At 42.5% G+C, this 23,109-nt stretch overlaps 1 protein-coding gene across 2 annotated transcripts in view; it reads right to left on the bottom strand.

Annotated features, from left to right (window-relative positions):
* Positions 1 to 23,109, bottom strand: part of RBKS (ribokinase) — a 69,235-nt gene that overhangs the window by 28,621 nt on the left and 17,505 nt on the right. Inside the window, exons 2-6 of one of the 2 annotated variants that reach the window (XM_056853155.1) lie at positions 22,301 to 22,433; positions 18,313 to 18,376; positions 16,878 to 16,940; positions 9,896 to 10,060; positions 4,452 to 4,543 (exon numbers count right to left, since the gene is read on the bottom strand). In XM_056853155.1, coding sequence (XP_056709133.1) covers positions 4,452 to 4,543; positions 9,896 to 10,060; positions 16,878 to 16,940; positions 18,313 to 18,376; positions 22,301 to 22,433 — 517 coding nt within the window. The remainder of the gene's footprint in view (positions 1 to 4,451; positions 4,544 to 9,895; positions 10,061 to 16,877; positions 16,941 to 18,312; positions 18,377 to 22,300; positions 22,434 to 23,109) is intronic. The other variant, XM_056853156.1, reaches the window with a different exon arrangement.

Here is a 23,109-nt window from a genome sequence, read left to right on the forward strand (position 1 = left end):
CAAGTGGTGAGAGAGAGCCAGTGTGGTATAGTGGTTAGGAGTGGTGGAGAGATCCAGCATGGTGTAGTGGTTAAGAATGGTGAACTCTAATCTGGAGAACTAGGTTTGATTCCCCATTCCTTCACATGAGTGGCAGACTCTAATCTGCTGAACCGGGTTGATTTCCCCACTCCTCCACATGAAGCCAGCTGGGTGACCACGGGTGAACTCTCTCAGCCCCACCTACCTCACTGGGTGTCTGTTGTGGGGAGGGGAAGGGAAGGTGATTGTAAGCCAGTCTGATTCTTCCTTAAGTGGTAGAGAAAGTTGGCATACAAAAAACCAACTCTTCTTCTCCTTCTCATTTTCAATTGTAACAAAATCAAAATACATAAAACTGGATCCAGCCTTGCTATCCTCAACTGCATTCGGACATTGATGGGCTTTTGCACATGCCTTGCTCCTTTCTCCGTTCATCCCCACTTCTTGTGCAGAGAGTCCTGGTTAAAAACTAAGTGCAGCGACCTATGATGTACAAATGCAAGTGTGCCAATCAGACTCTGTCCGCCCCTCCTCCAGAATACTCAGATTATAAATTGACATTAAACTCCAGTTTAGAATCCTGGTTTGTGGAGGGAGGGGGGATTTATCAGTATTTATATATTGCACATAACTGGAATTAAGCTTTTAGTAGGATTCCTTCATTATGCTCTGTACAAGAAAGGAGGAGCCAGGTGCCTGTGCAAATTTGGCAACACATTGGGTTTATGCGGATGTTGGTTTAATATGCAGCTTCCCTTCCCCTCCTTGTCTTGTCCTGTTTGCTGGAAAATGTAGATTGGAAGCTCCTTTGGAGCAAAAGCGTCTCTTTTTTTGTTTGTATAACTTTCAAACATTTAAGGCCTTAGATACATTCCTGAGTGGAAACAGTGCTATTCTGTTCTGGAAATACTGGAAAGAAGTTGCATGGCACACTAAATACTAACATATAATAATTAGTTCTGACCTGGATGGCACAGGCTAGCCTGATCTTGTCAGATCTCATAAGCTAAGCAGGGTCAGCCCTGGTTAGTATTTGGATGGGAGACCACCAAGGAATACCAGGGTTGCTGTGCAGAGGAAGGCACTGGCAAACCACCTCTGTTAGTCTCTTGCCATGAAAACCCCAAAAAGGGGTCGCCATAAGTTGGCTACGACTTGATGGCACTTTACACACTCACAATAATTAGTTAGATAAGGAAGTGGTTCTTAACGTTTAGTCCACTATCACCCTCCAGTATACAACATCATTGCTGAATACCCCTACCCCCGCCCAGCCACATATAAAAAATTGGGACATAAAACTATCATTCCATATAAGGCAACTTTATATGGATATACTTATGGTGTCCTTTCAATAAGACCCTTCAAAAGGGGTCACCATAAGTCGGCTGCGACTTGACGGCACTTTACACACACACACACACCTGCTTGCAATCAGCAACCTTCTTAGTATAAGGTTTGATTGCTGTGTGCCTCTTTTCTTAAGGCTTGGGTGAGAAATCTAGCACTTTATCCTCAGGGCACAGTGAGCAGTTTAAAACAGCTCATCTCTACTGGCTGTCAGAAGCCATTGCTAGAGGGAAGAAGAGGCTACCTAAAATCCCAAATCCCCCCCTTTGTAAATTGCCCCCATTGATTTAAGGCCATTTTTAACCCACCTTTCGTCTAAAAATGATTTCTTAATAATACCCTCCCCACTTTTAGTTTGAATTGATTTAGCTTCAGAAAATAGACAAGCTTAAAGTTTGGCTTCCATAAGCATTAAATATTATATATTTATCTTGCATTTCTTTCATTTGGGAGAATAGAGAACCAGCACATTCCTGGGCAAACCTCAGGGATTAGGCTATGCTACATCTGGTGCACAGTGAATTAAGCAGCCAGTTCCAACAGGCTTGATCTTTCTGGGAAAGAAGGGTGGGGGGAGAAGCCCAAACTACAAGCTAAGCAAAAAAGCAGGAACTGATAACCTTGCAAGATGTGTGTGCGTGCAGTATTTTATGCACATATAAAGAATCAAGGGCTGCACCAATACAAGTTATTACTGGAGCAAGCAGGATTTAAAAAGAAGAAAGAACCCACAGCTTGAGAAATGTCCTTACTGGTAGTTGGTCCACCGATACCCAAACCCTATTTGTACTTCCTCCTAGCGCAAATATATATATATATATCTGTCAGTAATAAGATGTTTTAGAATACCCGCTGTGCCTGGTTGCCAAAGTATCCAGTGTTTGGTGGATGTATGCTATAAAGCATGTGTTTCTAACCAATAAATGTTCAGCGGACAGGGAACACATGGCAGAGCTTCCAGCTACAATTCGATTCTTCCAAGCCTTTGGAATGTCGCTGAATGGTTTTATGCCTCTGCGGCTGAGAAGATAAATAACAGAAACTTCCTGCCTAATCCCATAACTGTTATCAGCCAATCATAAACTCACAGTTATGCACAGCCATATGAATTATTAAGGCACCTGGCAGAAACTTCACAGCTTGTGCCGACAATGGAGCATAAATTTCCCACTTCCCTTTAAAGTAGTCAGCAAGTCAGCGGAAAAAAAAAAAAAAAAAGGCCCCAAAGAGATGCTAATTTTGATGGACTCAGAATTTTCTTTTCCTTTTATAAATAGCCTATAGAAGAGGATTGCAACAATTTTTTTCTCTTTCAGCCAATTTCTTTCTCCATGAAATTACAACAGATAAGCAAATCTTTATGCCTTGCCCGCAGTCCATTTTAATTTTTGAATTAGGAATCCAGGAATATTTAAAGGCTGTGCCTGCACCGTTATCCCTCTGCTTTGGCTGATATGGCTGGAACGATCATGCATAGCGTGGGAGTTCCACGTGGCAAGCCGCTTCTACTAGCGCTTCTGCACATCGTGATTGCACCTGTCTGTGCAGTACCGTGTCGAATTGCCGAAGAAAAGGGCCTCTAAAAAATTTCTAGCAGAACAATCCTAAGCAGGTCTGCTCAGAGTCTTAATCAATGGGTCTTGCTCCCAGAAAAATGTTCTTAGGACTACAGCCTAATTCAGGAGAGTGGATACACACTCTCTCATGCATAATACGTTTGATAGCAACCAACTAGGATTGGTTTAAGAGCTCTGTGTTACAGCCCAACAACCATCTCCCTACAGAAGCTGCAGTGCAGGAGCCTCTTTAAAGTTCTAATCTTTATGTAAACTTCTTCTGAATAACTTGCTCTCAAAACAGGCACCAATCCCCCCAAATCATCACATAAATACGTGTATTTATAGAATGTGTAGCATGCCTTGCTAGTTGGAAAACATGCAGGACTGAACATCACAAAATTAACTATTCCAAACAAGGAACATACTTAATGCAAATAAATGAAACAAACATCAACAAAAAATCAGAAACAAACAACAACAATCAAAAACAAAGTCTGACCAAAAGCTTTAGGATCTCAAAAACGTAATAAAAACTGGGATTTTCCATCAAAATTGTGAGCCATCTATGGTTATAATAGTTTTGAATGATTGTTGGTTGTTATGTTCTATCGTTTTAAATGCTTTACTTATATTTATATTGAAAGAGGTGTTGATTTTATTGTTGTTACCTGCCCTGAGGTTGAAGAGCGGTGCAGAGAAACAATCCTATCTATTAAAATATTAAAGGTTATATTATTGTCTGTGTATGTTTGGCAGGGGGAGGGATGGTAGCATGGTATAGCCCGATCTCGTCAGCATGGTTGGCGCTTGGAAGGGAGACCACCAAAGAAGACTGCAGAGGAAAGCAATGGCCAACCACCTTTGCTTCTCACTTGCTTTGAAAGCCCCTTGCTGGGGTTGCCAGAGGTCAGCTGTGACTTAATGGCACTATACGCACATACGTTTGGCAGCATGGTACCCAGGGTGTTCAGTACTCGTGGCTCTTTTGGTTGGTGGTGATTGAAAATGCATCTTTTTGGAGAGCTGCAGAGTGAGTACCAGGATTTCCCTCTCAGGGTTTTAATTATGCGGTTGATTGGTTCCTGAGGGTCCGCTGATCCCTCCCCAGGCTACCTTTTAGACTCTAGCAACAGGAAGGGGGATACAGGAAAGATCCATTCTCTGAATTCTGCTTGACGTCTTTGGGATCCAACCTATTATTTCCTTTTGCCTGAAAAACAGCCTAGATGTTTTGTAATAAAATAAATAGTACAAACTGTCTCTGTTTCTGTTTTTGTCATTCAAAATGGCCAAAGAGGTGGGGATTTGAATTTATCTGGAAGTCATCAGTTCTGTTTCAAATGCCTTTCAGGCCATTCCAAGTACAATCAGATCTCTGCAAGCCCGTGGCACAAAACCGCATTTTCAGAATCACAACTGTCTTGCATTTTGTAATGCAGAAAACCTCAGGTGCAATTTTTGAGATTATCTCAACATTTCACGTCTACAAATTAAAGTCAGCCCGACAGCATCTGTATTTACCTCACTTTCATTGCAGCAGATGATGTTGGAATGGGTATAAAATTGTGGATCTAGGTCAGCAATTGCTGGAGCAGGGTTAAATAATGTCTTCACTGAAAGAGAATGGAAAATATTGTCTAAATCAATGGCAGATCACATTTAAATATGAATAATTGGACAGAGCCCAGCAAATAGTCTCTGTTGTTATGGCTAAAGCATTTTCAGTTCCACATTTTTTCCCAGATATCCAAATTACTTGCAGAGACACACAACTCCAGCACAGAAATCCTATTTGCTGTTGTTACAAAACAGAGGGCAACTCTGATCTTCTTTGCGAGGGTTTGGTTAATGATTTTGCAAGAATATTAACGTTCAGGAATGATAATCATGCCCTGTCATCAAGATAAAGGGAAATAATTAGCAACATTAAGGCTCTATTGAATTCAGAAAAACAGAAAGTTTAATTAGCATTTGTTTATTAAGCATTTCCAGAAGATATTCCTCTAAGAAACACAAGGAGGTCTGCCATTGTTGACAAACTCAGAGATGCATGGACAGCTAACAGAATTCTCTGAAACAACTAAGCCCGAAGCTCAACTAGTCATTGATATTCTGTGCCATACAAATGGATCACCTTTCATATGAAGTAAAAGGTCATTTAGGTTAGAAAGGTAATCGTCAGATCTTATTTATTTATTTATTTATTTATTACGTTCGCTTTTTATCCCACCCTCCCCGGCTGAAGCCGGCCACCTCACAGCCCCAACAAAACAAAAACCTATAATGGTTATTCATCAAGTATCTTCTGTGCAGGCATGCATGGGAACTGCACAGGCCAGCCGTGGAGATAGACTGCCAAGCTTCTAGAAGCTTTTTGCTTCTGAGGAGCGCTTCCCACCCAAATGGTCACGTGACAGAGGCAGGGAGCGCTCCTCTCACTCCGCTCTCTCTTTGCCGCAGGGCCGGATCTACTTTTTGGTTTTTTTGAAGGGGGGCAAAAGTACAAAATAACACCCTCATATATTATGTACACATTTTTTTCTTTATCTGTACATTGATTATATACATATATAATCAAAAACTCTTTTAAATGATAAAATAAACTGTGTTAACGTCTATGGCACCAATTTCTAAAGGCTGTTCAGGGGAACTTAGCTGAACCTCAATCAGGTCTCCAGTTTTGTCACAGTGTCCTTGTTCCAGTCAATTGCCTGAGACTCCCTAAATGTAAATAAGACTACACAACAACATAGTCCTTCTGGCAGTGCTGGCTATTGTTTAACAGTTGAAAGGAAAAAAAGATGGCAGAGAGCTATGTAGGTCCATGGCAAGTTTGAAAGGGAGAAAAGGAAGAGGAAGAGTTCGTTTTTATATGCCGACTTTCTCTACCTTTTAAGGAGAATCAAACCAGCTTGCAATCTCCTTCCTTTCCTCACCCCACAACAGACACCTTGTGAGGTAGGTGGGGCTGAGAGAGTTGAGAGAGAACAGTGCCTAGACCAAGGTCATCCAGCTGACTTCATGTGTAGAAGTGGGGAAGCCAGCCCGGTCCACCAGATTAGAGTCTGCCGCGCATGTGGAGGAGTGGGGGAATCAAACCTGGCTTTCCAGATTAAAGTCCACCGCTCCTAACCACTCCGCAACGCTGGAAGAGGTCGCTCGTCTGCAGGGTAGATCTTCAGGGGAATAAGAGGACCTGGAAAAAATCCTTAGCAGTCTGAACATGGCCTGCATGGTTGAACACAGAACTGTGGGTGTAGGAATCTTTCTCTTTAGACATCATTAAGAAGTCACAGCCTGTAACCATGAAACTCCAACTCTTTTTTTTAACCTTTAAACTAGTGAAGCGAGCAAGAAAAATAGCATTCAAGTCAAAGCGCTACAGTCATTTCAAGGATGGTGGATTTAATGACCTCTCTTGGCACTGGGCCAGTCAAAACAGGCCAACACTTCTACACTTGCCATAGAGTTCATGTAATGGCTCGCGGTAGAACGAGACACCAGCAAGCTAACACTGTCAATTTGTCACCTATAAAACCCACTGGAGTGAATGGGAACAACAGGGCTGATGACCACAAGCTTCCGTTTCCCCGCTTTCCTGTTTCTTCTGATCATGGCATCTGGGCATGCATCTGTTCAACAAAAATAGTCTCGTGTGCTTCCTAACATAAACTGCTGCATTAAACATGAGGGTGCTTCAGACAGAAAAAGAAAGGAAGTGCCACTAACACACTCCAGCTGAGAGGGTGTTTTAAGATCTCAGAGTGTTAGCAAAGTGTTTATGGGGATCTGATTAGACAAGACGTTTTAACATGTGTTGCCTGTCATCTGGGGCAGAGATGGTCAGAGATTTGCTGGTGTGCGGGTCTCACCATGGCGACCAATGATACACTCTCCTCAGGTGGTTCCTATCTTTTCATGAGGCAATATCTTGCACTAATTGCTGATGCTTTGCTTGTTCAAGCAATGGGATTCTACCTTTGTGTAACATTGGCATCCAGGAACAAAAACTGTATTAGTTCTTTCTTCCTTCTGTGGTCCACATCTTCCATTTCTCCCTTCTGTCAATTTATGCCCTGAATATGTTTATTTACAAGATCCATTTATTTCACTAGAACAAATTTCCGAGCCAGTATGCTTTGGTGGCAGCCTCATTTGATACTGAATGGCTTCATGTCTGGGTTTGCAACAGAAACAGCTTGAGTAGTACTGAAGGGCGACCTTCGTTTAAAGATGGACAGTCATCCCTGTTGATAACTCTTTCCACAGCCACTGACACAGTTTATCACTTCATTCTTATTCATCAGTTGGAATATGGAGTTTGTGTTAGGGGAGCAACTCTTTGGTGGTTTTCTGTCTGATCAGACCCAATGAGTTTACATAAAAACATAAGAACCAAGGCCCATCAAGTCCAGCAGTCTGTTCACACAGTGGCCAATTAGGTGCCTCTAGGAAGCCCCCAAACAACCAGGTGCCTCTAGGAAGCCTCCACTGGAGGAACAGAAATAACCAGGTGAGATCTGTCCCATGGAGTGCCACAGGGTTCTATTCTCTCATCTATGCTCCTCAATGTTTATATGAGGCCACTGAATGAGATCATCCAGAGCTTTGCAATTCAGTCATCAATATGCAGATGACATCTGGCTCTATATTTCATGACCCAAGCCTCCAGATGCATCTGTCCTGGCTCTAAACCAGCACTTTGAGGCCTTTGGTCAGGTGGGTCAGGCAGAACAATCTAAAGGTGAAATCAGGCAAGACAGAGGTGGTGCTGATTTGGAAGGCTGATGTTTTAAAAGGACTGGATCCACTGTGGGTGGGACGGAGTTGGCATTTGGAGAGCAGGTTAAGACTTTGGGAGTGCACATGGCCCCAACCCTGCAGACTGAAAATCAGGTTGGTGCAGTGGGCAAGGGTGTCTTCTGTATCCCTGAAATCTATTTTTGGGTTGGGGTTTGGAGAAGCCTCCTTCCCCTTGTGTACCTTTGCAAAGCTCTCTCGTGCACTTGCGGGGTCTCATTCTTTTGGAGTTGCAGCCTCAGCACCTCTAACTCAATTCTGTAAATTTCCCATTCATGCTTCAGGCGCAACCTGAGCCAAGCCTTGTCCTCCCCATGGTCTGCATAGCATCCTGTGCGCAAGTCTGTTGCTGCCAAAGCTACAGGAGCTGCTTCTTGTTTGCCATCCATTTCTGTTCCTGCATCGGGTGGGTTTCCTCTGTACACTGACCTCGACTCCTCTCCTCATAGGCACCTTCTGCTTGCCTCTGGAAAGACTGGAGTTCCTTCAAACAACTGGGCTTTCCTCTGCACTCTGTCATTCGCAAGGTGCATGAAAGCAGAAACCTCCACGCTTCAGCTGCGTACTCCTGCTGGACCTTTCGAGCGCGCTTGTGTCCTGGTGATCCTGACCATTCCTAGCCAAACATCCCTCCCAAAGCAAAATCTTTCTGCACACCCACGTTCTACTACTGTGCAGAGAAGCACGCTCTCTCAGTTTCCAGACTGTGTCAAAATCTCAATACGATCCCATGCCTCTGCCAGCCATGTAATAACCCGATCCTCCTCTCCTCCTCCTCTCTTTGCCCGAGAGTATACGAAAGGTGTTGGGAATCAGTTTGCATGTGTGTGAGAGGGCTTGCCTCACTTGCCTCCTCCATCTCTCCACTCTCTTTGGTAGCTCCCACCATTCAGGCTCTGGCTTTTCTTTATCAGTGGCTTGAGGTGCAGATAGGGCTATGCATGTATGTGAGAAATGTTCCCTGCCCCCTTTCCTCCCTGGCCAGCTAGCTGACTGTAGCCCAATCAGGACCTTCTAGTCTATGTGTGAATGAGCAGACAGGTGCCCAGGGTGAGATCTTTGACCACGGTCTGAAATTTTTACAAAGGAAAATACTTTTATTTACAAAATTGCTACAGCACAGGGGCACTGGAAATCTATATGAAATCACTAAAGGATGTTACAGAACTAACAAAAGAAATTTTAAAATGAGGCTAATTAAGGGGTAGACGCTGGTGTTACCTTGGCATTCCCTTTTGTTAAATGGACACAAGCCCTCTGGAACTTTAAAAAGAGAGGCTGGCCTCCCCTGTTCCCCCATTCTTGGCTTGCACACCTTTAACAATGTGTCCAGCCCTTCTGGAATGGGCTTCCTGAGGAGGTAAGGGGGTGCTGTCATTAGAAGTTTTTAGGAGGCACTGCAAGGCCATGTTATTTGCCTGGGTTTTTAATGGAATATAACTACAGGTATCTCTTGGGGGAGTTACTTGGGGTTTTTAGCTTGTTGCTCTTAAATTGTAAAGTTATTAATTATTATTTGTAAGCCACGAGGAAAGATGGGGTGTTAATCTTTTAATAAATACATACATGCCCAGGCAAGAAAATGAATTTAAATGTACTTGTTCACTACTGTGTACCACTATGCAAAAGTAGTTTATCCGCCTTTACAACAGCTTTGTAGGATGAGGGTGGATTTGTTTGGTTTTGCCGAGGGAATTGTTGACCACAGCTCGGCCGCTGATAAACCATACTAGGGAAATAAGTTGAGAGTAATAATCTCTTCTCTGCAAGGCTGTCTCAGTATGGACGAGCATGCTGACAATTTATCAGTGGTGCCAGTCAATGATATTGACACATAAAAGAACCAACATGGTGTCTGTTCTACATCCTGGTCTACTTGAAGAAACAGTGAAATAATCCCACACACACGGGAATATTCTAACCATATTACAGAAAGAACACCGAGTCTAAGACAGCAGTCTGTCCAGGCCAATTCGGTGCATCCTCAGCTGAGATGGAATTTGAATTCAAGTGTACCGTGTCCAAATCATTCACACTAACCACATCATCGCAATAGATGCTGAATTCTAGTCACCTTTCTACACACCACTGGTTTTCAGAAACACTTTTGAAGCAATGTGGAAGGATGTAAAAGTAGTAAGAATGAACCCACATTATTAGATTACCTCCACTGCTGTGTGCCAGTTTCAAAGCTTCTAGAGAAATAGCTGGGGTTACTTCAAGTTGACAGACCATCACTTTTGCTTGACAGATGACCGGAGCAGCCCTCTTCAAGTGTTCAGAATCCAAAATTAAATTCGCTCCCGCAACAATTACAATGAAGTTCTGCCCTAAAAAAATAAATGTCTACGTCATTAATTCTAAACAGGGTAAAGCTCTTCCATGCCATCTGGAAAGCAGAGCAAAGGGGCAGCCTCCATTCACGCTCTTGTGCAGCTCCCCTTCTCCTTAGTGAGGACTGCAAAGGAGAACTTCCTGCGAGATGGTCCCCTAACAAATGTATTGTGGTTTGACTTTCATTTTTTGCAGGAGAGAGAACAAGCCGCCTTCCATCAGCCTGCCTGCCCAGCTATTATCTGGCCCTTCCCTCTCAGACCCCTTTAACAACCAGCCATTCTGCAAAAGGAGAAAGAGGGAAGAGACATTCCCAGTTCCCACGTCCAGCTTTTACCAATTCTGTATGTGTGATTTGTATTTGTTAGCTGCCTTGATTTTTTTTTTCTTTTGACAAACCAATGATAAACAGATGTACTGGTTGCAATACTATCTCAGCAGTATTTGTGACACCTTTCCCACCTTACAGGGTGCCACCTAGGGTTGCCAACCTCTAGGTACTAGCTGGAGATCTCCTGCTATTACAACTGATCTCCAGCCGATATAGGGTTGCCAACCTTTAGGTACTAGTTGGAGATCTCCTGCTATCACAACTGATCTCCAGCTGATAGAGATCAGTTCACCTGGAGAAAATGGCCGCTTTGGCAATTGGACTCTATGTGATTGAAGTCCCTCCCCTCCCCAAACCCTGCCCTCCTCAGGCTCAACCCCAAAAACCTCCCGCCACTAGTGAAGTAGGACCTGGCAACCCTAGGTGGCACCATAGTCAGGGGAAAGCTCCAGACACCTTAAGTCCCTTCTTGTGGTGCAGAGGTATGACTTGGAAGGAACTCGGCTCATTGGTGTCCGTCTGCTCCTAAGTTAGGGATGCCTCTATGGTGTGCTACTAATGTCCTCACCTGTGCTGTAATGAACCCCAGGAAACACACAAATTCCCTCAGATGGAGGCAGCTACTGTTGCTAACCTCTAGGTAGTGCTTGGAGTTCTCCCGGAATTAAAACGGATCTCCAGAGATGAGCTCCTCTGGAGGAAATGGCAGCTTTGGAGTGTGGACTCTGTGGCGTCACATCCCCGCTGAGCTCCCTCCCCTCTCCAAGCACCACCCCCAAATCTCCAGAAATTTCCCAAGCTGGAGTTGGCAACCTTAGAGTGCCTGATCTACTCCTGGTACCTTCTGGCAGGAGCCATTTCAGTGGCTGTGACAGCTGAGAGGCTATTAACACAATTACTATGATAATTAGGGTTGCCAACCTCCAGGTACTAGCCGGATGTCAGATAGGCTCTCCGCCGGCCCCGGATAGAAACAAGATGGTTTCCCCCACGGACAAAATGGGGTCCTTTTGCACTCCATCCCTCCCCGTTTGCACCTGGTCTCCTGCCCAAGATCTGCAGCTCAATGGAGACCCGCCCCGGTAATGGCTGATCTGATACCGGGTCCCGCAAAACAATACTGGGAGCCCGGGAAGATCAGCCACTTAATGCACGCATTTTACTCTGAATACTTTTGCTCAAGTCTTTACCGGTAGTTTGCTTCGGTATTGTGTCTTTGTTTCCAATAATCCAATCAACACCATCGTACCCACCCTATATATGTTTCAATATTCCCCATACCTGTATGCTAGCCTTAAGTCTTTTGACCTGCTGAAATCGCTGTTCTTCTGAAATAAACTTTTACTCGCTGTATCGTCTGGAGGAAAGTTATTGCCTGGAATGCATCGACCTGCTGAGGCCTGACACCGGAGATCTCCTGCTATTACAACTGATCTCCAGCCGATAGAGATCAGTTTGCCTGGAGAAAATGGCTGGACTCTATGGCATTGAAGTCCCTCCCCAAACCCCGCCTTCCTTAGGCTCCGCCCCCAAAACCTCCCACCGGTGGTGAAGAGGGACCTGGCAACCCTAGTGATAATGGATAGGGTAGTGTCTGCTGCTCACATATTCCCACTGGGGTTTCCCAAACAGTGGCTCTTTCTTCCTTGCTCTCTCCAGGGGGAGGTCTTTAAGCACCCAATTGCATGAATCAAGACACTAGTACGTTGGTGTCAATGGCATCACATCACTGCTAGCCTGGTTTTAATTATTTCTCATTGGGCTGTTCGGGCTGTGGAGCTAGCTGCCTGAAGAGCCAGGAGTATTGCAGGTCCCAGTAGCATTACTCAGCAACTATTACAAATCCAATTAAAAATACATATACTTGCTTCTGCCAAAGGCTGATTTCAGATCTTGCAAAATATGAATGGACATTTGGTCATGGATTAGCTTACTCTGTAAATATAGAGGTACACTTTACCAACATAATATTTGTCTTGGAAGAGACTTCAAAGTGCCTTGTGTTCAAAAAACACCTCCCCCAAACACAATGATAAGTATACTTTAATGATCTCACAGGAAATGATTCAGGCTTCCCCCCCAAAAAAAGCCAGACCAATGAAAATGTGGTTTAAATATTGTTATTTTGTTTAAATCTTATTTGCTTAAAGTCCTTGTCTCTCTTCCCCTTACAACTGAAAATTCTGCCCACAGAAACATGCCAGTCAGGAGCCTCTGGGTTCCGCCTGTCTTATTCAGCACTGCAAGAAACTAAATGAGACTATCTTTACATTCTGGGATGCTTCTGTGTCCTCATAGAGGCTATGGAAGAAGTTGTGAGAATTGTTTTTTCAGCTGAGGCTGGCTGACCATTCCTGCAGAAAGCTGATTTGATCACATTTGCACATGCTGTGGTATTCAGATTAGACTAACTGAAGAGGGGACCTGCAAGGACTTCGCTGGGGAGAGCAGGATATACCTGGGCTTTTTTCAAGTTTGTAGAATATCTCTCTTGTCTCCAATCTCTGGATTTAAATCCAATCCACAGATGCGGCCATGCTGAGAATTAGATATATATTGATTGGTGTTTGGCCTGGAATGTCTATCTGTATTGATTCAGAGTTGTTAAATGTTGGACCCCCCCACCCATTATTGAATACAAGAGACTGAGCTCTGGTTCTCTTTTCTTTTAGTCCTGTGGGTAAATCCAGACCTGGCTGCTGGGATGATAAGAGAGAAGCCAAATAAAGTGCCCCTGCCCACTCCAACCACGCACAACAATTATTCCAGTAAAAGATATCACCGTACACATATACGGCAGCTTCTATACCATGGTTTCCCTGAAACCGGTCAGCAATTAAATATCTGAATAATTTAGACTTCCTTGACATAGAATTCCATCAGTGGTATTCACATATTTGATGTACATTCCTTCAGAAGCCAAACAAGGATTGCAGTGGGAACATTCAGCACGCAGCACTGAACAACACAACGACTGCATGAAAATTACTTAGAACAACATACTTCAGGCCTTAAAATACACTACAGCCTTGACCTGGATCTTGCAGAGCAACAATGTTGTGCCCTTACTATTCTGACTCGTCTCCCATTCAGACCATCCACGAAAAGATCGGACTCCACAATACAGCCAGTCAAGCACACAGCATACTCTTTATGTCACAGAAGATTTAAGGCAATGCCCAAACAAGGAAGTAACCTGTTTTCACTATTAAGGTATCAAGAAGTGTCCAAACGAGAAATTACAATTACTAGAACCCAGCGAGGGACATGAATCTCCTGCTTTTCAACCAAATGTGATTACAAGCATGCGTTGCAAATAGGACTGCATTCAAGGGTAGTGCAACAAATAGAGCAACATTGTGTTTTTGGATTTGTTTTAGCATGAGCCAAGAGCCACATTATCAAATGCATAAAAGGCAGAATGTATCCAATTATAATAATTGGAACACACAGGACTGATGATATATCAGCCTACAGGAGGCAAAAGGCAGGCAAATATCCCTCATCTTGACAGCTGGTGGAAAAAATAAATACAATAATCCAAATCACTGGCTCTCTTGACCAACCAAGGAATCCTGTAGGGTTGCCAGGTCCCTCTTTGCAACCGGAGGGAGGTTTTTGGGGTGGAGCCTGGGGCAGGGGTCTGGGGAGGGGAGGGACTTCAATGCCACAGAGTCCAATTGCCAAAGCGGCCCTTTTCTCCAGGGGAACTGATCTCAATCGGCTGGAGATCAGTTGTAATAGCAGGAGATCTCCAGCTAGTACCTGGAGGTTGGCAACCCTAGAAACCTGTGCTCCGCTGATTTCCAAACCATAAAGTGGAACAACAGAAAACTGGCAATGATTTTCGGGTGTCACGTAATCTGGAAAGTCAAAGCAGTGCTCCTGGACTAGGCACTTGAGCCTACCAAGGGCTCAGATTCAAATCTTGTTTTTTGATGGTAGGTGTTTTGCTTAGGGAGGGGGGCAATTTTAATCAATTCTCTGCCTCTCTTGCAGATCTACACATTTCCCCTAGAGTTGTTCTGGGGGGGTGGGAGGCTTTGTCCCCTGGGGGCAGTGTTTCCGGGAGAAGGGTGGCTCGAAGGGCTGTAGTGGGAGAGGAGAGGCGGGAAAGCTCCGTTCCTCTCGCTGAGCTCCACTCACTCTACTCTGGACCCAAGCCATTATCTACAACCGGCTGCTGGATTCTATGTGGTGTTTTCTAGGAAGGGGAAACCATTTCTGTGGCTAACAAGAAGTAGCAGCTTGCTAAATCACAGGATTCAAATACCCAAGGTCAAGTTGTGGGTGTAGCTCTGCATGAGAGTTCCTCTGTATTTATCAGCTGCCTGCTTTGAAAAGCCCAGCTTGTACATTATGAATTTGCAACCGCTGCCAAGCTTATTAAACTAACATATGAGATCCAGGTAACATTTTTTTCCATTCCCTTCCACAGTCAAAGGACGCTTTTGACATATATTATGTCTTTAATCTCACCTGTCATTTTTTAAAATGTAAATTATAAAAAAAAGCTTTTACTGATATCAAGGTTCACTTAATACCTTTGTACTCAAAAGGCCTGTGCACATGGGGCGGAAAAAGCCTGACTTCAGTTTTCATGTAATGGTTACTTAATGGCAAAAGATACAGTTAAGCTGAAATAGGCTTTGTGCTGGCTTTTCATATACTGGCACACTGCAGCATTCATAATCAAGATCAGAACGCTCTAATTCTGCTCTCACGGTCCCCCAATAGCCTTTGAGGTACCTCCATGATAAGCTGGTGCCACTCTAGCAAGACACCAGGCTGAGCAAAGGAGATGCCATTCGTGACCAGGGGATTAAGGTTCCCAGGTAACAATACTCCCTTCAACATTTCACTACATAAGATGCGAGGATCGTGCAAGAATCTTGGACAAGGAGGTCATGAAATAATGTGAACCCAGGATAGGGTTGCCAGGTCCCTCTTCGTAACCAGCAGGAGGTTTTGGGTGCGGAGCCGGAAGAGGGCAGGGTTTGGGGAAGGGAGGGACTTCAATGCCATAGAGTCCAATTGCCAAAGCGGCCATTTTCTCCAGGTGAACTGATCTCTCTCGGCTGGAGATCAGTTGTAATAGCAGGAGATCTGCAGCTCGTACCTAACCCAGGAGCATTTTTAGATGTGAACAGGGGAGCGCCACCACTAATATGTATCCTAAATCAATGTCAAGATTCACATGAGGAAGCGTAATTTAGGCACAAACTATGTAATCTGAAATGCTCCAACTAGCAAGACACCAGTTAAAAAACAAAATGGGAAAAACAGAGTGCACTTTCAGGATTTATTTCCTTTGAAAGAGGAATCACTGGAGATTCTGGGACACGTTTTATGGATTTATCACACACCACACATTTGCTGTGAAAACACCGCACAGGGAGCTGCCTAGCTTGTTGCAATTTGTGGTGAGACTGCAGAGAAACATTCCTGACATGTTACTGGATTGTTCGTTGCACAAACAGGAGGCATGTTCAGTATTTTTGCAACATGTGAAGTTGCCCCTCTACTAGTATTATGAAAATCTGTTTGAGAAGAAGTAAGTGGGGTGCTGTAGTTATCCTCTCCCTGAGGCCAAATCTATGCAGGCCCCAGAGCAGCTCAGAGTGCCCTGCCATTTAGCATGGTCCAGAGCTAAGTGGACCTGGCAACTAAAGTGGAATACACTGCTTGTTTGTTCAATTGCTAAGCGGACAGGTAACAGGACACATAGCTAAAGATGGAGGCATTAGTGCTGTACTGGGACATTTGCTGTTTACGGAATGGAAGCATTGCACTCAGCCATTTGCAGAACCACACTGAAGTCAGTACACAACAGCACTAGGATTTGACGGCCTTCTTAAGTACTGGTAATGGGAACGAGAAGAAAACAGAGTTGCCAACTCTCCCGGGAGAAAAACCATCCCCTTGCCTTGTGATCATTTGCAACGGTTAATTCATTCAAATATATATTTAATATGAGCAGATCTAACACAATCTACTAATGAGGAATCTACTGGAAGACAATCTACTTGACCTTACTGGGTTACATGCTATGGGTTTTATTCTGCAAACCTGATGAATAGGGTTGCCAGGTCCTTCTTTGCGACCGGTGAGAGGTTTTTGGGGTGAAGCCTGAGGAGGGTGGGGTTTGGGGAGGGGAGGGACTTCAATGCCATAGAGTTCAATTGCCAAAGTGGCCATTTTCTCCAGATGAACTGATCTCTATTGGCTGGAGATAATTTGTAATAGTAGATCTCCAGCTAGTACCTGGAGGTTGACAACCCTACGGATGAGAATCTTAGTTTACAATAAATATTAAAACCGCAGTACTCCTCATACATTAGAAATATGGCATTGGCCTGGTCAATGGGCTCAATATTTTTTGTCCAGAATTCAGAAGAGTATTTTGACAACATTTTATTTTCCTTCTAAACCCCAACAGTTTGATATAGAAAATGGGAATTGGTAAAATTCAGAATACGTACCTTCATCATCAACAATGATTGAAGCAGCTCCCGTTGCTGCATTCTCGGCTTGACCTACAAAATCTAGGGCAAGGGGGGGAAATGTAGAAGGTATAAAATAAGACATATTTGAGCCTGGAACTTAGTTTAGCTGCATGAAAACCAAAATGAACCCATAAACCACTGGCATTAAAAAATATTCACAGCTATTATATGCATAGTAATGCTCGAAAAAATACAAGTGTTTAATTACACCTATAAAATAGAGCAAAAATTAATTAATTGATGCTAATTCTCTGCTTTGGCAAAAGTGAAGTTTTTTAATCCAGACCTCTCTGAAAGTTGAAGTGTGTTGCTTTCTCATTTATGCATAGCAAGATAAAACATTTGAAATACTTTTTACACATGTGTGCACTTATTTCCTCCCCACCCCATCTATATAGGAAAACATCATGTCTGAAAAGGTTCTTCTAGGCAAGGTACAGAATGGTGCAAGAAAGGTCCTGCTGGATGAGATCAGAGGTTCATGTGGTTACACCTGCAGGCAGCCAGGTGTTCCCAGAAAGCCTACAAGAAGGGCAGGAAGGCAACAGCCCTTCCCTTTTGTTCCCTCCTCCCCAGCTGGTATTCAGAGGCAGCCTAACTCTGAACCTACAAGTTTTGTTTAGTTATCATGGCCAACAGTCACTGATAGAGCCATCCACCATGAATCTGCCTACTAAACAGGAGGCCAGCAATACATTTTATGGCAAGAAATTCCATTTGTTAAGTATGTGGAGCATAAAGAAGTTGGTGTGGTGCATTGGCTAGATTGTCCCTCTTCTTCCCAAACCCCGTCCTCCTCAGGCTCCGGCCCAAAAACCTTCTGCCGGTGGCGAAGAGGAACCAGGCAACTCTAGACAAAGTAACACTTTTTTTCTCTTGCATCAGCACAGGCCTGTACAGATGATACATTTTACACAGGGCACAATTCATTAAAAGCTTTTAAGTCAAATATATTTCACAGAGATACACTTAATTTATTTCACCGAAAGACACTTAAAGCACTTACATTCCAATTGAAATCAGTGGGTCTTAAAAGTGGTTAAATTTAATTGGTTTGTGTCCCTCCTGTCCAGCTCCTAAGTGCATCAAAGTTCTTTGTTTTTATTATCTCCGCAGTCATTGCAAAATAGGCCAATGTTATTTCCTTATTACAGATTGGGGCACAATGAGGTTCAGAGATGGTGGCTTATCTGAGTTCATCCAGGAAGTTCATAGCTCATTTGGGATTTGAACAATGGTTTTTCCAACGATGAACTGTGCCCTTACACTACATCACACCACACCAGTTTTAATAATATAGCAGCTACAATAACCAGTGTGTATAAATAAAACAAACCCCAAAACATTCTAAGCTATTCCATCAGTAAATTTTAAAGCCCCGATTTAAGTATAATTAAAACAAAACTGTTACCTGTAGGAATCCCATTTTTCTTGAAATTTTCAATATAATCATAACCAAAGGAATCCTTCCCAACCTATTCGGTAAAGATTAACAACATTTGAGCTTGTAAATTCATCTGGTATGACACAACATTGTAATATACTTTAAAGTTTGGTACACCAAAATGCACATATTCTGTCCATGCAAGGACATGTTCAATGTGACTTACCGAGTCTGTGGTTTTAGCAACTTTTAACATTAAATGTCTTACGCTTCTGTGCACACAGTTTACTTCAAGCAAAGATATTTTACTTGGAACCTTGTTTCACTCTGTAGGTCATATTAAGAATTCTAAAATGTTCTGCCTGTGACCTCATTTACTGTATGGATGACTGTGAAATCGGAGCACCTTTCAGAAGAGTTTTTATTTATTTATAAAATATTTATCCTACTTTTTTAAAAGGAAAGGCCCTCAAAATAACTAACAACCATAAATAAAATAATATAAAAATGCTGAGCAAAAAATAAATCCAAATAAAAGCAAACATAATAATCCAACAAAGATGGAGACAAAGATTCCCTTCATCACAGAAGTATCAGCAAGAGAGGTACTGGGAGGATGCAGTTATTAAATGTCTCCCCCTCAGCTGGACCTGCTATCACCTCTGACTCAGCTCCCACCCTTGATGTTTCAGGAACAGTCCCCCCGCCCCCACGTCAATTATTTTCAGAGCCAAAGCTTTGTTATATAGCTCCTGATGCAGAGCATATAGAAATGCTCACACCCTTAGAATGACCCCTTGACACTTCCAGATAAAAGACACTCCATAGACAAGCTTATATTAAAAACATCATCAACATCATTAAAAAATGCTATCGGCTACTCATGAAGTAAGTTAAATGTGAGCAGAGGAAAAGCAAATCTTGTAAATGGGTTGGACTAGATGGCCTCCATGGCCCCTTCCAACTCCACGATTCTATGATAATTAAGCATTTAGCACCAAATAGGGTGAGCTTTTATTTTAATATCAAACTTCAGCCAATAATATTTTGGAATACACTTTCACTATCTGTAATATCAAAAGTGTCATTAAGGTTAGACCCCATTCCTGAGGAATTCCTGTGGTTCTGTGAAGAGGGACGCAGACCAAACAGAATTATGCAAATTAACAGATGGTGTCATTCCCGGAACTGCAAAGGAGAGATCTGTGATCTTTATACGTCTGATAAATCCTGAATTCCTATGAATATTTTATTGTGGTCATCACACGTAATCAAGAGAGGATTGCAGGTATCTCTGGCATGTATTGCATTGCTCTTAACCATGCTTTCTAGTGGTTTTCTGTCTGGACACATGCGGGTTCCAAGTATAAAGAGAGCATATGTGTGTTAGCTCATCTTCAAAGATATCTATTTGCTTTAAACAGCTGATATCAATCTGTTGGGGACATCAATTCTATGGGATGATTTTCTAGGATCTTGGATGGGTCTCCATGGAAACAAGGCACTTGACATTAGAGGGTGGTTCTTTCTCATGCCCCTTGTTACAAACATTAATAAAAGCCAGGCTTTTTTGATGGAAAGGCTACTAGTTCAGGAATGTACTTCACAAGCTAGGCCACAGTTTTCCAGTCTGAGCTTAGTTTAGCTTCAGCTTATTCCTATATTTTCTTCTGGATAAGTGAATGCACTTCATTAAGGTAATTCTCAAATGAATTCATCAATATATGAAAGATCGGGCGTATATGCAAAATGCTAAAACAGATTCTGGAGGATGGAAACACATCACAAGCAAAACTAAAATATCTATTGGCCTATTACACTCGTTTCCTTTATTATTGTTCTGGAAACAGTATACACTCATTTCTCCATAGTTTAATAATATTTTTCTCTGGCTCGTCATCAAAACTTCTTTTGCATGCCACTTGGTGCCTGTCATCACAATAGGTATCATTCCAACGAGTTACAGAATCAAAATAAGCTCGTACCTGCAAAATAATTACACTGAAAAAAATACTTTCCTGGCATTTCTTATATACCATCTGTTCTGCATAACTAAACTCTGTGACTAACTTTTTTGGGAATATGTTTACTTTTTATTGCATAGGAAACCTATTTTTGTTACTAATAATAAAAGATCTAATTAGATAAAGGGATAAGAAACTGAAATACAGTTTGGAAAACAAACTACTACATCATGAAATGCATAGACATAGATATTCACCATGTTGGTTAAAAACCCATTAATATTGTTTCACAGGATTTATTCAAACATCAATGACCATGTCCTCCCCACAGTTTTTTATGAGATAGTAATCTCTAGGCTGGATCAATACAATGTGCTTTATGTGAAGCTATCTTTGAAAACTGATCAGAAACTTCATCATTCATTAATCTTAGTAACCACGTCCTTAACTGGGATTTGCCATTCTGGGCATACCACCCCAGTGCTTAAAAATCAAGCACACAGCCAAACGTGCAAAACCCATTCATTGAAACAGAATATTTCTTCAAAGCATTCAGCTGTGCGGTGGATTATTTTCTCATCACAGGCAAACCTGTTTGTTGTGATGTCTGAATAGAACCATTCCCTGCAGACATGTACTAAAGAAGCAGGACAAGAAGCAGCTCTGAATTCCTCAAGTTGTTGGTAGTAATTCTTTCCTTATCACATCATCTTCTTCTACAGCACTCAATTTCTACCAGGCTGCTCTGTTCCTAACTTTGTTTATTCAGAAGAAAGTCACACTCATCTTAATGGGATTTACTTCTATATACATTCAGCCTTAGTAAAAAACCTAATCTAAGCTTCTAGTTATTTTTTGCTTGGGTTATAGGATTTTGTTATAGTCTGTAGGGCAAGTACTATTGAATAGTGAACAGTAACAGGAAGGCTTTTTGATCTGTCCTGCAGAAATAATTGTTATGCACTTTGATAGGACTGTCATTTTATTTTTCCCGGAAGGGCTCATGAACCTTTAACAGCTAAATACTATGGATGAGACTTTGACCTCCATGGAGTCACAATAATAGTAAATGGTTGCACTGGGAAGCCTCGTGCATTCCACACTTTGCATGTTCAGGCTTTCATTTATGAAGCATACCTTACATAAAAAGGCCATCGTTCTGACACATCAGTTTCAGAAGGTACAATATGAGACTGAACAATTGAAGCTCAGTCAGATAAAATGGAGTTGCTGACGGTGAGTGGTCCATTAAATGTGGTGAGAATGGAACCATACTCCTCTAAAGGATCATATTTCCCCCTTGGGATACCCTCAGTCTGTCTTTGTTCCAGAATGTCCAGGTGATGCCTGTGGTCGTAATGGTTTTTTCCTAAGTTTTGGATGGAATGCCAGCTCTACCCCTACTGGAAGATAAGGACCTAGCAATATCTTGCATGCCTTGGTAATCATTTGACTTGACTAATAGTATGGGCTGTATATGGGGTTACTTTTGAAAATAGTTTGGAAGCTTCTGTCGGTCTAGAATGAATTGGCACAATTCTGTTGTTTGCCTGCCCATTCCTGGACTCAGTTCAAGATGTTGGTTTTAATCTTTAAAGCCCTAAATGGCTTGAAACTAGAACACTTACAGAAAGCCGAGACTCATATCCCTCTGTCCCCATTAATTATAATAGTGGGGTGTTACAACCATTTGAAGTAAGAATAGTTGCTACTGGAAAGAGAGTGTTTTGGGTGGTGGAACCTTTTTACAGAACTCCTTGCTTAGGCAAACATGCCATTCCAACTCAGTTGGAATTTTTAAAGGATCCATAAAGATTAAGAGTTGTTCAAAAGAGACATTCTTGTACCTTCAAACCATAGTTTGGCTTTTCACGTCAACCAAGCCTATTTCAAGAATCAGTAACCAGCTGAAAGTGTGTTATTCATATGCTGATCTGAATCATCTGTTCTTAATTTCTTTTTAGTTTCTTAAAATAAATTTTAACAGGTACAAATAATTGTATGAATAATTGGGACAGGTGTGACACCAGAAGATCTAAGTCAATGCCTACCTTGCAGATCATTGATGTTTTAGCCCCAAGTCGCGCAGCCTGGACACACTGATTGGCACCTTTCCCCCCAAATCCAGTGAAAAACCTGTGTCCGTGTATGGTCTCTCCAGCTTTGGGTAGGCGGGCAGTGAGACTGTTGTAATAAAAATACATATGGTTCGGATAAATTAGTAATTGGGAATAACATTTCTAAATAAAAGAAATTCTCATTGTAACATAGTTATTATGCACACCCATAACTGGATGATCTAAGGCCGTGCAGGCACAGCCAAAAAAATAGTTCCATTGCAAACCTGTGGTTGACCTGGAGTGCAAATGTACTCAACACCTAGCCTCCCCATTGAAATCTTTTGTGCCCCTGTAATTACCTCAAATAATGAAACATCTCTCAGCTATTGCACCATTACTCTTCATTAACAGATAGTACAGGGGGAAAAAGATTTATGAGTAGGACCACAAGGCGAATCACACTTTAAAAGTGCCTGGCCAGAAAAAAGGCAAGAGTCTTCACTGTCCTTAATACAGCCCTAGGCTGCAAGTGGCAGAGTGCATGCAGCCTACCCAGTTGCTTATGTAACAAAAGGGCCAATGGGAAGGTGAGCATTTCCAGAAAGTATTAGTGACCACTGACAAAGAACAGTCAGAGAGCTATAGGGTTGCCAACCTCCAGGTACTAGCTGGAGATCTTCTGCTATTACAACTGATCTCCAGGAGACAGCAATCAGTTCTCCTGGAGAAAATGGCCACTTTGGCAATCGGACTCTATGGCATTGAAGTCCCTCCCTTCCTCAGGCTCCGCTCCAAAAACC

This window comes from Euleptes europaea, chromosome 7 (assembly GCF_029931775.1).
Source record: "Euleptes europaea isolate rEulEur1 chromosome 7, rEulEur1.hap1, whole genome shotgun sequence".
Classification (NCBI taxonomy): Eukaryota; Metazoa; Chordata; class Lepidosauria; order Squamata; family Sphaerodactylidae; genus Euleptes; species Euleptes europaea.